This window comes from Fusarium phalaenopsidis (genome assembly GCF_050370095.1).
Source record: "Fusarium phalaenopsidis strain FUZ10S chromosome Unknown contig_32304, whole genome shotgun sequence".
NCBI classification, from domain to species: domain Eukaryota; kingdom Fungi; phylum Ascomycota; class Sordariomycetes; order Hypocreales; family Nectriaceae; genus Fusarium; species Fusarium phalaenopsidis.
This window is the reverse complement of record NW_028145404.1, coordinates 3,466,407-3,479,977: the sequence shown is the minus strand read 5'-3', so window position 1 is coordinate 3,479,977 and position 13,571 is coordinate 3,466,407. Positions and strand designations below refer to the sequence as shown.

The window sequence follows — 13,571 nt, the reverse complement described above, 5'->3', positions numbered from 1 at the left end:
AACCCCCCTTGCCGAGCCTCACATGTTTTTTATCTTGTATGTCGTCTGTCTTGGGCAGCCTTCATGGCCAACCTCTGGCACCTCCACGCACATATACTCCTTGTAGATTTCCCCAGACCAAGTCTCGCAATATTCAAATCAAACGCCACCACCCCGTCCACTTGATGCAACCCAGACAGAAGAACGCCGCCGGCCTCCCGAGATCCGCATCACACATGTTTCCCGTAAGCTGTCGTTGCGCCGCACCGAGAGTTGTGTGTCGCTTGTTGTTGACGATCGGATTACCTTGTCTCCTCCTTGACGGGGGAGTCGGATTTTGACTCGGGCTTGTTCTTGTCGCCGCCAGTCTTGGAGGCGGCAAACTCCTTCCACAGTGTGACGATCTCGTCGTTGCCCTCGTTCTTCTCGACGAGGAGGTTCTTGAGCCACTTGTTCTCCATCTCGAGCTGCTGCACCTTGCTCTCGAGGGAGGTGACCTTCTCCGACATCTCCTTGGCCGACTTCTCGAGGGCCTGCTCGCGCTGCTTCTTCTTGATGCGGAAGCGGGCGCTGGCGGCCGTGTTGCGCCTCCGCTTGTCCTCCTCGGCAGCCTGGCGGGAGGCTTCCTCGAAGTTTAGGGAGCGGCCCGAGCCGGGGCCACTCTCAGACTTGCGCTTCTCAGCGGACTGGGGGACGGGTTGCTGGCCATAGTGGGCAGGCTGCTGCTGCTGCTGCTGGGGGACGGGCTGATAGGCGGCAGAAGGGTTGGGCTGCATGGCCTGGAAGTTCTGAGCACCATCCGCGAAGCCGTTCAAGGGGGTCGACGGATAGGCGCTGGTAAACTCGGGGAAGCTAAAGTCACCTGCCATCGTTCGGTGGTCAGTCCAAGTGGGAACAAATAGTCAAATGTCATGACCAGAGGCAGAGGAGAAGAAGATAGTAGGTAGACATGGACGATTGAAGAATAGTTGATGTTGAAGCAGAGGCCATGAGGCCTGGGGAAGAGGCCTTGCCAACTTGGGAAGGGACGGGTGAGGTGCAGGGGTGAGAGGCGATGTCGTGATCGGTGTCGGCAGATCACGAGATATTGCACCATAGACACCATCGCCCGCCCAGCCACTGAGATCAAGCTTGACCCCCCGAGGCGGGCCACCCTCGAGCAGGCCTGCATCTGGAGGAGACAACTATGTCCCAATGACAAAAGGGCGCCATGCACACAAGGCGACAGGGTAGATTCAGAGGAGGTGGGGGTTTAGCCCGTTAGTGAAGCGGTCGAGGCGCTGCTCGTTGCCCATCAGGGACCAGCATGAGATGTATCATTCTCGCCCGTCCGCTTGGATCGTGGCCATGCAATCTCCCAGCGAGGAGAGGGGAGAGTTGCAGATTTGAGATGAGAGAACGGGGAAACGCACGGGTTTCTGGTCAGATCATTCTCATTTCAGTTGTAGAAATATTGAAATGACAATATCTCTGCTAACCTTGATGAAAAATGATGCCCAGAACTCGCTCGCTGTGCCTCACTCTCACCCCCAGCCTGACAACCTCTCACTCCCCTCCCTCGGCAGTTGTCCCCAATCCTCCGGGAATTGAATCTCGACACAAAACGTAGACGATAAAACTCACCCTGAATGAAATCAAAGTTGGAGAGGTCGCCCACGACAGAGGGAGCCGGGGTCATGCCGTCGGAAGGCGAAGTGCTCGGGGGAGCCTCCATGTCAGTCTTGACGGGATGGGCCTGGTAGTCGGTGTTCTGGCCAGTCTCAAAGTCGAAGAACTGGGTGTTGGTGAACAGAGCAAGGTCCTCCTCCATGTTGAAGGGCTCTTCGTTGGAAGTCTCCTGGCGGTTGATGGCATTGAGGTCGCGGAGATACTGCGACACATTGGGGCCGCGGCGGCCGTTGTAGTTGGACATTTTGACTGATTTGGCCGGTTGGACCTTGGAACGAATAAAAGAAAAAAGATTCCTCCTCTTGCTCGAGTAGTTGGCGTCGAGTTGTTGTCCAAGATTCGAGGCCGAAAGCGGCTCACTCACTCAAAAAATAAATAGCGAGGGAGCGGGGTTTGTGCGGGCTTGCGGGACAAATTTGTCGGGCCTGGCCTTTGGTGACTCAATGAATATCGCGGCGACAAAGGGCGAGGCTTGCTGTCGGCGTCGAGTGTTGTCGTCGTCCTGGTCGTCGGCGGCGGCAAAAAGTCTATTCTCGCTGGGCATCTGTCTCCTCGAGGTCAAAAGAAGAAGGAGAAGTCTGTCTCGAATGTTGGGGGAGGAAGTGGAGGAAGAAGGAAACGTCGACGAACGGAACGAGTGCTTGGACCCGGGCGGGCAAGGTTGGTTTTGCTCAAAGTGGACGCCTCTGGCGAGGCCGATTGCCGCCGAAGCCACCTACTGCACCAGGTGCCAGTGGGTTTAGCGGATGGAGTGGGCAGAGTGGGTAGTGGGCAGTGAGCAGCCGGCGGCGACTGGACAGCCAGAGAACAGTATGTGGGATGGGTGGCCACGGTGGTGCGCCTGGAGAGGTCTAGCGGCCCATTGTAGCGAGGTGGCCCTGTAATGGACTCTCTCATCTTCCGCGTGGGCAGCCTGGGCCTTGGCAATCCTGGCAATCCAATGGACCACCACACATCCATCATCCTTGGATCCAGGGAAAGGGCTGGATCCCAGGCACCTGGGATGCCATCTCTTGTCCATCTCGCGTTGTTCACTCACTCGCTCTTTCATCTTTACATCTATAGACTCAAAGTTTTTCGTCAATGACGGCTCAATGCGTTTCCCCTTTCACGCCTCAATACCCCTCAGCGCAATAAAGGCAGAGTTGCAGCCGCTGCTTACAAACCCGAGTACCTGGGGATTGCTTAACAATCACGCATGAGAGCGCCGTCATGGATTTCCCCTCTCAGAGACTCAAGATGGATCCCCCCCACGTCAACGGCACCACACCCAACCCAAACCCATGAACAACCGGGACCCTGCGTTGGGATGCTCACACACGCCGACTCACTTGAACTCCCCGCCCCCTGTCGCTTGTCTGCAGATTTTGATGCCGTCCTGGATCTGGAGAGTGGGCGCGCGTGGGTTCTTTTCTCTCTTTATTTCACGGGTAACCTCTCCGTCATGCTGGGGATCCAGACCTGTCACCATAATATGCACCAATCTCTCGATTCGTATGAGTGATTATCCCGTACGAGGTCATGCCAGGTTACTCCAACCTGGTCTCTGCCCGTTCGTCCTCGGGGTTCGTCCGTGGTTTGGGACAGACGACAGCACTCCACTCACCTCATACTACTAACACGTACGTACAGCAGTAGCACGCTGTCAGAGGAGAACATCCCAGCATTTACAACCGCGCAGAGCTCGGCACAGCAGCATGGGAAACAAAACTCGGCAAAGCGTTCAGGGTCGCGTGAAGCTAGCGTTAGCCACGCGGAAAGTGGGAGCACAGGCACAGTCAGCCAGCCAGCCAGCCAGCGCTCTCAGCCAACAGCCTCCTCCCTTCAGCTCTCCCAGCACAGTGGCAAAACCGGGCGCCTTCGGGGAGTTCGTTCTGCCCAAGACGAGTCAACCATGCCGATTCTAACTGTATTATTCCAAGTATGGCCCCAAGACATCCTAGTGTCCGGCACCGGGAGCCTCCAAGTCGGTGAATGAATATCGCGCACACAACTTTGATTTTCCTGCTCCCTGCACAGAAAAACTCTGCCCGGACCGAAAACTCATGGAGTAGGAAGGCATACGCAAACATCCCACGACACTTCAATGGCAAAGACAAAGTAGTTCGAGGATCTGCATCCCTTCCAGACTGGCAGCAACTGGGGACATCCACCACATCGGGTGCAACATGACACGGTACCGTTCGCCGTTCAAGAGACTCCCCGAAGATTCACTCACAGCTGCGTCCCACTCAGTGAATCCATAATTAACGGCTTTTGGTCATTCCAACGTATCCCACGCTGTCTGTTCGTGACACTCTGAGACATCCGTCAACGAAGCCCCTGTCCTGTCGCTCCATGCGCATACGATCCAGCCTCAGAGACACCCTCGTGCGCTTTTGCGGCTGATCTTAGCCCATTGGGCTAGGCACAGTGGAGGTCATTCCCTGTGTGCGCGTGGGGAGTCTGCCAGCCGCAGGAGCCCTGTTCATCTTGGTTGCTTGTCGTCTGGAGGTGATGAGGAGGTGATGAAGAGACGACATTATCAAACAAGTCTCCACGAGCCAATCCCCATCCTCATCACCCACAAATCCCGCCCATTTTCCGAACTCCCCGACAAATTGGGGCCCCAGCATCTCACCTGTGGAATCATTCTCCAGAAGCAAGTCTCCCCGGTGTCTCGCTTGTCTGCGGCCCCAGCTGCTTGGAATTTGCCATGACACATCTCATCAAGGAGCCATGCCATGGAGCTTGACCTCCGTTCATGGACCGTGTGTCGTTCCGAGGCACACGCTCACACAGCTTCAATAGCTCCCACAGCTTTCCACCCACACACACTTTATTCTTGAGCCTGCAAATGCGACCCTTTGCCCTTGATGGTCCTCGCGCATCTGCCGGTCGGGATCTGCAACCTCGACGAGGAAACGTCATACCCCCTGCCACTGTGCTGCGTGGGGGCTTTCAGAGGGAATCCTGACTTGTAGGCGGAAATCAATTCCCTCCATGGCTTGCCGTGTCGTCAATAGTTTGCCTCACCATCTCGGGATCATCATGAGTGGCATCGTAGGGTTTCTGGACCCTGAGGCCCAAACGCCCTCCTCTTAAGCTTTCCATCCCTTGTCCCGTTGGGCTCAGCCAGTCTGGTGCCTTTCAATTCATCTTGGCTAGTCTGGGAATGCCATCCCTTGACGGTGGAGTTGGAACAAAGTTGGCAGTGTCCCGAAGCACAAGGCACCAGAAGTCCTGGACCAATCGAAGGAGGATGGCCGCATCTCCGAGTCAGCCCATGCCCACGTCCGAGTCGACCCATCGTTAGAGCCGAGATGGCTTTGTCTCCTTTTGAGAGGCTGCGATCCCGGTGACAAGCGGAGGACAACCTCCATGGAATCGTACATCGGTGTCAGTCCATTGGTTGGGCTCTTGATGCGGCACCATGAATGGCATTACTGTAGAACTTCCAGACGTTGTTCCCAGCTTCGGGGAGTTCACTGGAAATGCAAAGGCACGTGAATGATCACATGATTCAACTTCGACCATTCCCCTTTGAGATTAAGGATGGCCCGTGCTCACGAGGTGGCCATCATTGGCAGGCCTTGCGACGCGACTGAGTGAATGTGTCGCGACTCATCAAAGTATCGATATTTGTTCATTTGCGGGATCTTGGAAATTAACTCACGTCTAACCTCCAGTCTGGGCCAGCGGGGCGGCCTTGCTGTTTTGTTCAACTTCTTAACCTTGCTTGCGCCGCATTGTGGTTGTTCATGCCTGTCAAGTAACCGGGCCTCTAAAACAACAAACAACAATGGCCCGCTTCTCAGTCCCAACAACGGCCAGACTACCATCGTCTCTTCGCGTCGATTCTTCAAATCCAGCTATACTGAAGAGTCTCAATCGTCTGTCTCGAGGGTCGCTCATCTCTCTTGCCCTGGACTGGCTCGACGATGGGAGTCTTGCTAATGCCATTCCCTACATCGAGAGGAGGGACGAGAATGAGGATGAGGAAACCGACGACATTTATCCCCCTTGCCAGTCTATCGATGAACTGCAGCAGCTTTATCTGGACATGCAACAACAAAAGGGGTCAAAACGCGATGTGATTAACCGGATCCTGGAAGGAGACTGGAGGTTGGGTCTCACGCTATATCAGCTGGCAATGGCGGATCTGGCCTTCTTTGAGCAGAATCCTACTTCTCAGAAATGGTCGGCCTATCAGATTCTACCTCTCAAACAACCCTCACAGAACGCCGACGAGGAGGAAGTCCTCAAAGTTAATCAGGAAAGCCTCACAATTCCCCGGTTTCACCCTTCAACATTTCTACAGAACCTTCAATCCCAGGTGCTACCCGACGTAAAAGCGCATTACCACTTTCATCGGCCTAGGGATCTGCCGGTCTTACTCTTACGGATTTTCGTCATTGATTCCCCTTACAACACCGACTTTGCTTTGTCCAGTCAGAATTCTTCAGGGACGGCCGCCAATTTCGACTCTTCCAGGACTGTGTACATTGCCTTCCCGGATGGTTCACCCTCGCTGTACATAACAAAGTCCCAGGCTACCGGTCCCATTGGATTTGGAGAGTCCAAGAGCTTGCAGAGTTTAATCGTGGATGGAGTCCCCAAGGCCCTCTCGCGACCTCGCGAACGGTATACGCTCAAGGCTGGCAACTTGACAAGCAAGAACTTGGATGCTCTCCTAGAGAAGAAGGGATCTGGACGCACCAATGCTGCGGGAGGCGGCTGGAGTATCTATGCCGATGAATCCAACAAAATATCTCCCCTGGATACCGTTCTTCCAACTCCTCCACTTTCCAGGGAATCATCATCTTCCAGCCTAAGCCAGAAACGGGGAGCTCAATTAACAGAATCTCAACGGGCTGCGAAAAGAGCAAAGTTGACAGCCAAGGCACGGTTTGGCGACTCAGGCATCGTGACGGACGGGAAGGGCGTGGAGAGAGTGGATATCGTGATACAGGATCCATTCCCTTCAATGAGTACGGACGTGGATGAGCCTATGAATGAGGAAGGGGAGGATGACGATGCGGCGGCACGGGCTGCAAGCCGTCGACGAAGCAAGATTGATGCCGTTATTCGGGAAGCCAATGCCGGCGACGATGACGCGAGAAAAGACGGGACAAACTCGGATCGATGGACTCCAACGGTCAAGATAACGTTTAACGGCTCCCACGTGTGGGCTGGTGTACGGCAACTGGTCGAGGCGGGGATAGTGGATGGCGAAAGAATGCCAGGGTGGATGACGGGAGAAGAAGGCGTGACGACAGGGCTTGTAAGGCATGGCAGGATACGGGGGCACAAGGGCTCGGGTATGTGACGAATGGACGAACGGTTTTGGATCTATAACGGCGTATGGTCTATGTCTTTTTCTATCGTTGATACCCCTCGACGGAACAGGCTCCCGTCTAATTCCTAGTTGTCTTCAAGTCCGAATACCGTCACGGTGTTTCGCCAGGCGGCCTCGCAAACCTCCTCAACACTGACCTCCTTGATACCAGCAATGATCTTGGCGATGCGCTCGATGGTGCAGGGCTCGTTGCGTCCCTTGACCATAGCGCCCTCTTCCCACTTCTCCTTCTTGACGACCTTGAATCGTTCGGGGACTTCAGGCGCCTTCTTCTGGTTCTTCTTATTCTGCTTCTGAGGCTTTTGAGCAGGCTCCGGAGCGACAGCAGCACCATTCTGCTCATTCTCAACGGCAGGCTTCTTTTCGATCAAGTATTTCCATCCCTCGTGGCTCGGTCGAACCTCACACCAGGGTCCATCCGTCTCGATCATGAGACGGTCGAGGTGGACCTCCTTGACAACAGCGCAGTTCTCGACAGTCTTGAAGCTGCAGCCGTTGATGCCAATGTACAATCCAAGGTCCATGAGCTCTCGCATCTCCTCTGCTGTACCGGTGAAGCTGTGCACCACACCTCCCTTCTCTAGCCTCTCAAGCTTCTCTCCAAAGGCATCCTTCAGCAGACGGACAAAGTCAGCATGAGCAGCGCGAGAGTGCAGGAATAGCGGGAGCTGGGGTTTTATCGAGGCAGCCACCTTGAGCTGGGCTGCAAAGGAGTGAAGCTGGATGGTCTTGGAGCAATAGTGCAGACGGTCATAGTCGAGACCAAACTCGCCCATGGCGACGAGGCTCTTCTTGCCTGAAGCCTGAGCCTCAGTCACGAGTGACGTCAGGTCCGCGATGAGCTTCTCCGTCTTCGTTGAGCAGGGAGGATGCTCCTCCGAGACTGGGGCTGAGGGGTCGGGATTGCATGGCAGCGTGTGCTCGGACTCATGGGAGGGACCGGCTTCACTGAAGACTGCGCTGCTGCAAGGATGGATACCTGCAGTTCCATAAACGGAACCAGCTGCAGGTGATGGTTAGATGTATTCTGTACATCACGAGGTTGAGGGAGACTCACGATAGTCTTCAGCTAGCTTGAGGGCATCTCGGGAGTTGCTCAAGTCTGAACCAGTAACTATGAGTTTCGTGCAGCCAACTTCATGAGCTCTGCCAATAACAGCGGTGAGATCATCAGGATGTCGCTCCTTGCCATGATATCGTCCTCGAAAGATGGGATCGGTGAGATTGATACCGATCTACTGGACAGTTACCGTGTGTCAGTGATATCTCGGATTCGGAAATATCTCAGTGGGGTCGGATATAGGTCAGAGCACATACATCGATGTATCTGGGCGTGTAGCCGGAGCCGTTCACGGGCTCAGGCGGTGAAGCTGCTGAAGCCATAGTGCGAAACCTTGACGGCGAAAAGGCGGAGGAAGCAAATGTCTTGGACGGAGGTTGAAAACGTAGAAGAATGCGTCTCGATATCATGGACTCGAACGTAGTCTTGACTCTGAAGGTTGAGTCACTCAAAACCCTGCAACCGTAACCTCAGGTATTCTTCTGTCTTTCCTTTCCAGGATGTAGAAAAAGGCACAGCTGTTGCCTGGTCTGGTTCCGTTGCACGACGTTTATTGGCTGCTTGACCTCACTCTAACGCTTTCGTCCCAAGGTCTCACTCATCCTCCCGTCAACGTGTTGGCGGCGTCCGAGCTCAGTCACGGCTTACGAGAGGTTAACGCGCTTCTTAGGCCCCACTCTTATTCAATTAATAATGTGCATTCACCCACGTGACTTCGCGCGCCAGTGTCTTACCCCCCATCGGAACCCCACCACCACTCCGGCAACGCGCAGGGGAGAGCCAGGGGGGCATTCAGGTCCCGCGACATCGGAGAGCCATGATGGATAGCTCATGCTTCCAAGACGTAAAAATGCATGAAATAGTAGAATATCAATGCTTCACCGTCTCAGCTGCCGCCGGACGAGCCCGATTGACCCCTGTTTTGCACGGAAATCGGCGGACTTAATCGGGCGTCTCGGGCTGTCGCAGGTGTCCATTGACTGGGGCGTTGCCTGAGGTTGCAGGCGGGGCGTGCTTAATAGGTTGCTGCTGCTGCGACGCCTGTCATTCATTCATTGTTTGTCGCGCTAAGAAAAGTTGGTGTCGCGTCCGGGCAGTCTCCAAGACGCGACTTGCCTTAAAACCTCCCTCGACCTCCACGCCAATTTTGCATCCCCCATTTCCTCGACATACCACAGCAACCGCCAGACTCTAGATAATTCTTCATCTCTCCTTCAAGCGTCACACATCGTTGGACGCTACTCTGTCTTGTAGCTGCTCCTATAAGCAGGGAAGAGCCTTGCATTAGCTTTGCATCCGATTCATCCCGCCCTCACCTCATCCTCCTTCTCCCTCACCCACCGCCATCATGTTCGTCAGAAAGCGCGGTATGTTTTGACTTGAATCTGGTCATGATAGCTCATGATAGCTGATAACCTCTCAGATGGGCGTCAGGAGCGCGTCCAGTTCGACAAGATCACCGCCCGTGTCTCGAGGCTCTGTTACGGCCTTGACATGGACCACGTTGACCCTGTTGCCATTACCCAGAAGGTCATCTCGGGTGTCTACGGTGGTGTCACAACTGTCCAATTGGACGATCTCGTAAGTCCCATCTCCATCATGATTGCTTCTGCAGCCAGCTGACTCGATCTCACAGGCTGCCGAGACTGCTGCGTACATGACCGTCACCCACCCCGACTACGCCATCCTGGCGGCCCGTATCGCCGTCTCCAACCTCCACAAGCAGACCAAGAAGCAATGGTCCGCTGTCGTGAGCGACCTCTACCACTATGTCAACCCCAAGAACGACCGGGCGTCGCCCATGATCTCCCAAGAAACATATGAGTGTGTCATGCGACACAAGGAGGAGCTAGACTCCGCCATTGTCTATGACCGTGACTTCCAATACCAATACTTTGGCTTCAAGACTCTTGAGCGATCCTACCTCCTCAAGATTGATGGCAAGATTGTTGAGCGTCCCCAGCACATGATCATGCGTGTGGCTGTCGGCATCTGGGGTGACAATATTGAGCGTGTCCTCGAGACTTACAACCTCATGTCGAGCAAGTTCTTCACTCATGCCTCCCCCACCCTCTTCAATGCGGGTACTCCCCAGCCCCAGCTCTCCTCATGCTTCCTTGTCGACATGAAGGAGGACAGTATTGAGGGTATTTATGATACTCTCAAGACCTGTGCCATGATTTCCAAGATGGCTGGTGGTATTGGCCTGAACGTGCACCGAATCCGTGCCACTGGCTCTTACATCGCCGGTACCAACGGTACCTCCAACGGTGTTACCCCCATGCTCCGTGTCTTCAACAACACTGCCCGATACGTCGATCAGGGTGGCAACAAGCGACCCGGTGCCTTTGCCATCTACCTTGAGCCCTGGCACGCAGATGTCTTTGAGTTCCTTGACCTGCGCAAGAACCACGGCAAGGAGGAGGTCCGCGCTCGCGACCTGTTCCTGGCTCTCTGGATTCCCGATCTCTTCATGAAGCGTGTCGAGAAGAACGGTGACTGGACCCTCATGTGTCCCAACGAGTGTCCCGGTCTCGCCGACTGCTACGGTGAGGAGTTCGAGGCTTTGTATGAGAAGTATGAAAAGGCTGGTAAGGGTCGCAAGACCATGAAGGCCCAGAAGCTGTGGTATGCCATCCTCGAGGCTCAGACCGAGACTGGTAACCCCTTCATGCTCTACAAGGATCACTGCAACCGCAAGAGCAACCAGAAGAACCTGGGTACCATCCGCAGCTCCAACCTTTGCACTGAGATTATCGAGTACTGCGCCCCTGATGAGGTTGCTGTCTGCAACCTTGCCTCTCTCGCCCTTCCCTCTTTCATCAACTATGACGAGGCTTGCTATGACTTCCAGAAGCTGCACGAGGTCACACAGACTGTCGTTCGCAACCTGAACAGGATCATCGATGTGAACCACTACCCCGTTCCTGAAGCTCGCAACAGCAACATGCGACACCGCCCAATTGGTGTCGGTGTCCAGGGTCTTGCCGATGCTTTCCTTGCTCTGCGCATGCCTTTCGAGTCTCCTGAGGCTCGAGAGCTGAACAAGCAGATCTTTGAGACCATCTACCATGCTGCCCTTACTGCTTCCGTGCAGCTGGCCAAGGAGGAGGGTCCCTATTCTACCTTCAAGGGCTCTCCTGCCTCTGAGGGTATTCTCCAGTTCGATATGTGGAACGTGAAGCCCTCTGACCTCTGGGACTGGGAGTCTCTCAGGGAGCAGGTCAAGGAGCATGGTATTCGCAACAGTCTGCTGCTTGCCCCCATGCCCACTGCCAGCACTTCGCAGATCTTGGGCAACAACGAGTGCTTCGAGCCTTACACCTCCAACATCTACCAGCGCCGTGTCCTTGCTGGCGAGTTCCAGGTCGTTAACCCCTGGTTGCTTAAGGATCTCGTCGACATGGGCCTGTGGTCAGATTCCATGAAGAACCGAATCATTGCCGAGAATGGTTCCATCCAGAACATCCCCAACATCCCCGCCGAGGTCAAGGCTCTCTACAAGACCGTTTGGGAGATTTCCCAGCGCCAGGTCGTCCAGATGGCCGCCGACCGAGGTGCCTTCATTGATCAGTCCCAGTCTCTCAACATCCACATGAAGGACCCCACCATGGGCAAGATCACCAGCATGCACTTTGCCGGCTGGAAGCTCGGTCTGAAGACGGGCATGTACTACCTGCGAACGCAGGCTGCCGCTGCCCCCATTCAGTTCACTGTCGATCAGCAAGCTCTCAAGGTCGCAGACACCAACTCGGCCCAGATCCGACCTCTGAAGAAGCGCGCTCCTCCCGCCGGCTCCAGTTATCTGATTTCGTCGCCCTCGTCCTTTTCTGGGGCCTCCCTGAACGGAGGCAGGCCCGCCGCCTCTGGCAACCCCCGAGGCCAGGCCTCTGCTATTCCCGGCCGGGCACCTTCCATCAAGGCTGACCCCGAGGAGGGTGACAGCCCCAAGGCCCTCGCTACCGAGCCTGCTGAGAAGGTCAAGGAGGAAGAACTGAGCCTCAAGAAGAGCGAGCAGTCTGAGGATCAGGACAAAGATAGTGAGGAGCGTGAGCGGGACATCTACTCGGATGCCGTCCTGCAGTGTAAGTGACGCAATGCCTTGTTGGATGAATGACAACGCTAATACGATGGTTTACAGGCAGCATTGAGAACCCCGAGTCCTGCGTCATGTGCAGTGGCTAAACAACACGGACTGCTGGCGGAATGTGTGTTAATGACAATCGATGAGATGAAAACGAAGGCATGGTTGGAAGCATGACATGATGGGCAGAGAAATGTAATGGGTCGGCACTGGGTATTTGCTTGAGTAGGTTGCATAGGTTATCTTGCGAGTTGGACTGGGTCGGCTCGTTCTGGTATTTGTTGTAGTAATGCTTGATTCGCGTCTAGATAGTGAGTATTGATGCTTGCGCGTCACCAAAAAAAGATACCATTGAATCTCTCTGAGCATGATTGTGATGTGATGACTGCGGCTGGCCAACTGGTATGAAATACCGCTGAGGCTAGCTGTAGCAACGTGGTAGTGGGAATATGAAGGTCTGGGGTAAGGCATCCATTGTTTCTTATGGCTCTTTATCCAAACCACACGTTAGAGCTCAGACAATATCTTTAGTGCTTGCGCTGTGATAGGCTTGAGTGAGGGTCAAATAGGATATGGCATCGAATGCCAACTGCTTCCTCGACAATATTTCTGAGCAACAACAATAAAATGAGGCTAGCTAGCTAGCATTGGAGAGGCATCGGGATCACCGCCGGATGGGAAGGGCAATTTGCCGGCTATCAAAATTGAGAGAGAAAAAAGTGAGACAAGCGTCTGTTAGCATTCAGGGATACTGGAAGCGATGGTCTCGGCCAGGCCCATCAACGCAAGGTGGATCAAGACCAATGGTGGTTGCAGTACCTTTCGAGGCTGGTGCAGAGACGGACTGTGCAAGCTCAGCTGAAGAGGGTGGTGATCCACCGCGGCCTAGCCTTGTGAGTCCCAAGGGCGACCACGGCCCCTTACCTTAGTCCTCCCTTTGGACGCGGACGCTCACGCTCGGATTTTTTGTCTAAGACGCTGGGCAGGTACAGGGTCGGCGATGCAGACGGACAGACGACTTGGGCTCAGATCAAGGGGTTCATCACAGCGATCGCAGCTGTGTACCAGGAGTCGAGATGAAAAGGCCTGCAAGCTGCACACACTAGTGGACCACGAGGTGGCACGGGTCGCGCAGCTGCGGCGTGGGTTGGCTGCACTCAATTTGTGTGACTTTGGAAGTGATTGCTTGTTTCAAAAAGCGTACCAACCTCGCCATCTCAGAGATCACAGAGGAACAATCTCTCATGCTGCGAGGGAGGCCTGAGTATGGATCTCTTGTAAGGAGCGGGTAAAGAAGGGAGATCGCGAGACAACAGAGAGACTTAGCTACATTGATTACCTGTGTCAGTTGTCCAACTGTCTTGGCACTTCTGCCTTGATCTCTCGATTTTGGAGGAGCGGTCTAGGATCAGGCGCAACGACATGTTCGTCCGCTCTTGAAG

The 13,571-nt window shown here is 54.7% G+C and overlaps 4 protein-coding genes across 4 annotated transcripts; 2 read left to right on the top strand and 2 right to left on the bottom strand.

Annotated features, from left to right (window-relative positions):
* Window positions 1-281: 281 nt before the first annotated feature.
* LRP88_10327 (bZIP transcription factor) lies at window positions 282-1,891 on the bottom strand (the record flags this gene model as incomplete). The annotated part of the gene is made up of 2 exons (XM_083246791.1): window positions 282-841; window positions 1,603-1,891. 2 exons carry the CDS (start codon window positions 1,889-1,891, stop codon window positions 282-284), a joined length of 849 nt encoding a protein of 282 aa, XP_083097904.1.
* A 3,537-nt stretch (window positions 1,892-5,428) lies between these two features.
* Window positions 5,429-6,955, top strand: LRP88_10326 (centromere protein Chl4/mis15/CENP-N; the record flags this gene model as incomplete). Its single annotated transcript, XM_083246790.1, has 1 exon — window positions 5,429-6,955. The coding sequence occupies one exon, from the start codon at window positions 5,429-5,431 to the stop codon at window positions 6,953-6,955; it is 1,527 nt and encodes a 508-aa protein (XP_083097903.1).
* Window positions 6,956-7,050: 95 nt separating this feature from the next.
* Window positions 7,051-8,368, bottom strand: LRP88_10325 (3'-5'-exodeoxyribonuclease; the record flags this gene model as incomplete). Its single annotated transcript, XM_083246789.1, has 3 exons — window positions 7,051-7,988; window positions 8,043-8,220; window positions 8,303-8,368. 3 exons carry the CDS (start codon window positions 8,366-8,368, stop codon window positions 7,051-7,053), a joined length of 1,182 nt encoding a protein of 393 aa, XP_083097902.1.
* A 1,025-nt stretch (window positions 8,369-9,393) lies between these two features.
* On the top strand, window positions 9,394-12,230 carry LRP88_10324 (ribonucleotide-diphosphate reductase subunit RNR1; the record flags this gene model as incomplete). The annotated part of the gene is made up of 4 exons (XM_083246788.1): window positions 9,394-9,412; window positions 9,469-9,626; window positions 9,682-12,130; window positions 12,187-12,230. The coding sequence occupies 4 exons, from the start codon at window positions 9,394-9,396 to the stop codon at window positions 12,228-12,230; spliced, it is 2,670 nt and encodes an 889-aa protein (XP_083097901.1).
* Between the last annotated feature and the right edge of the window lie 1,341 nt (window positions 12,231-13,571).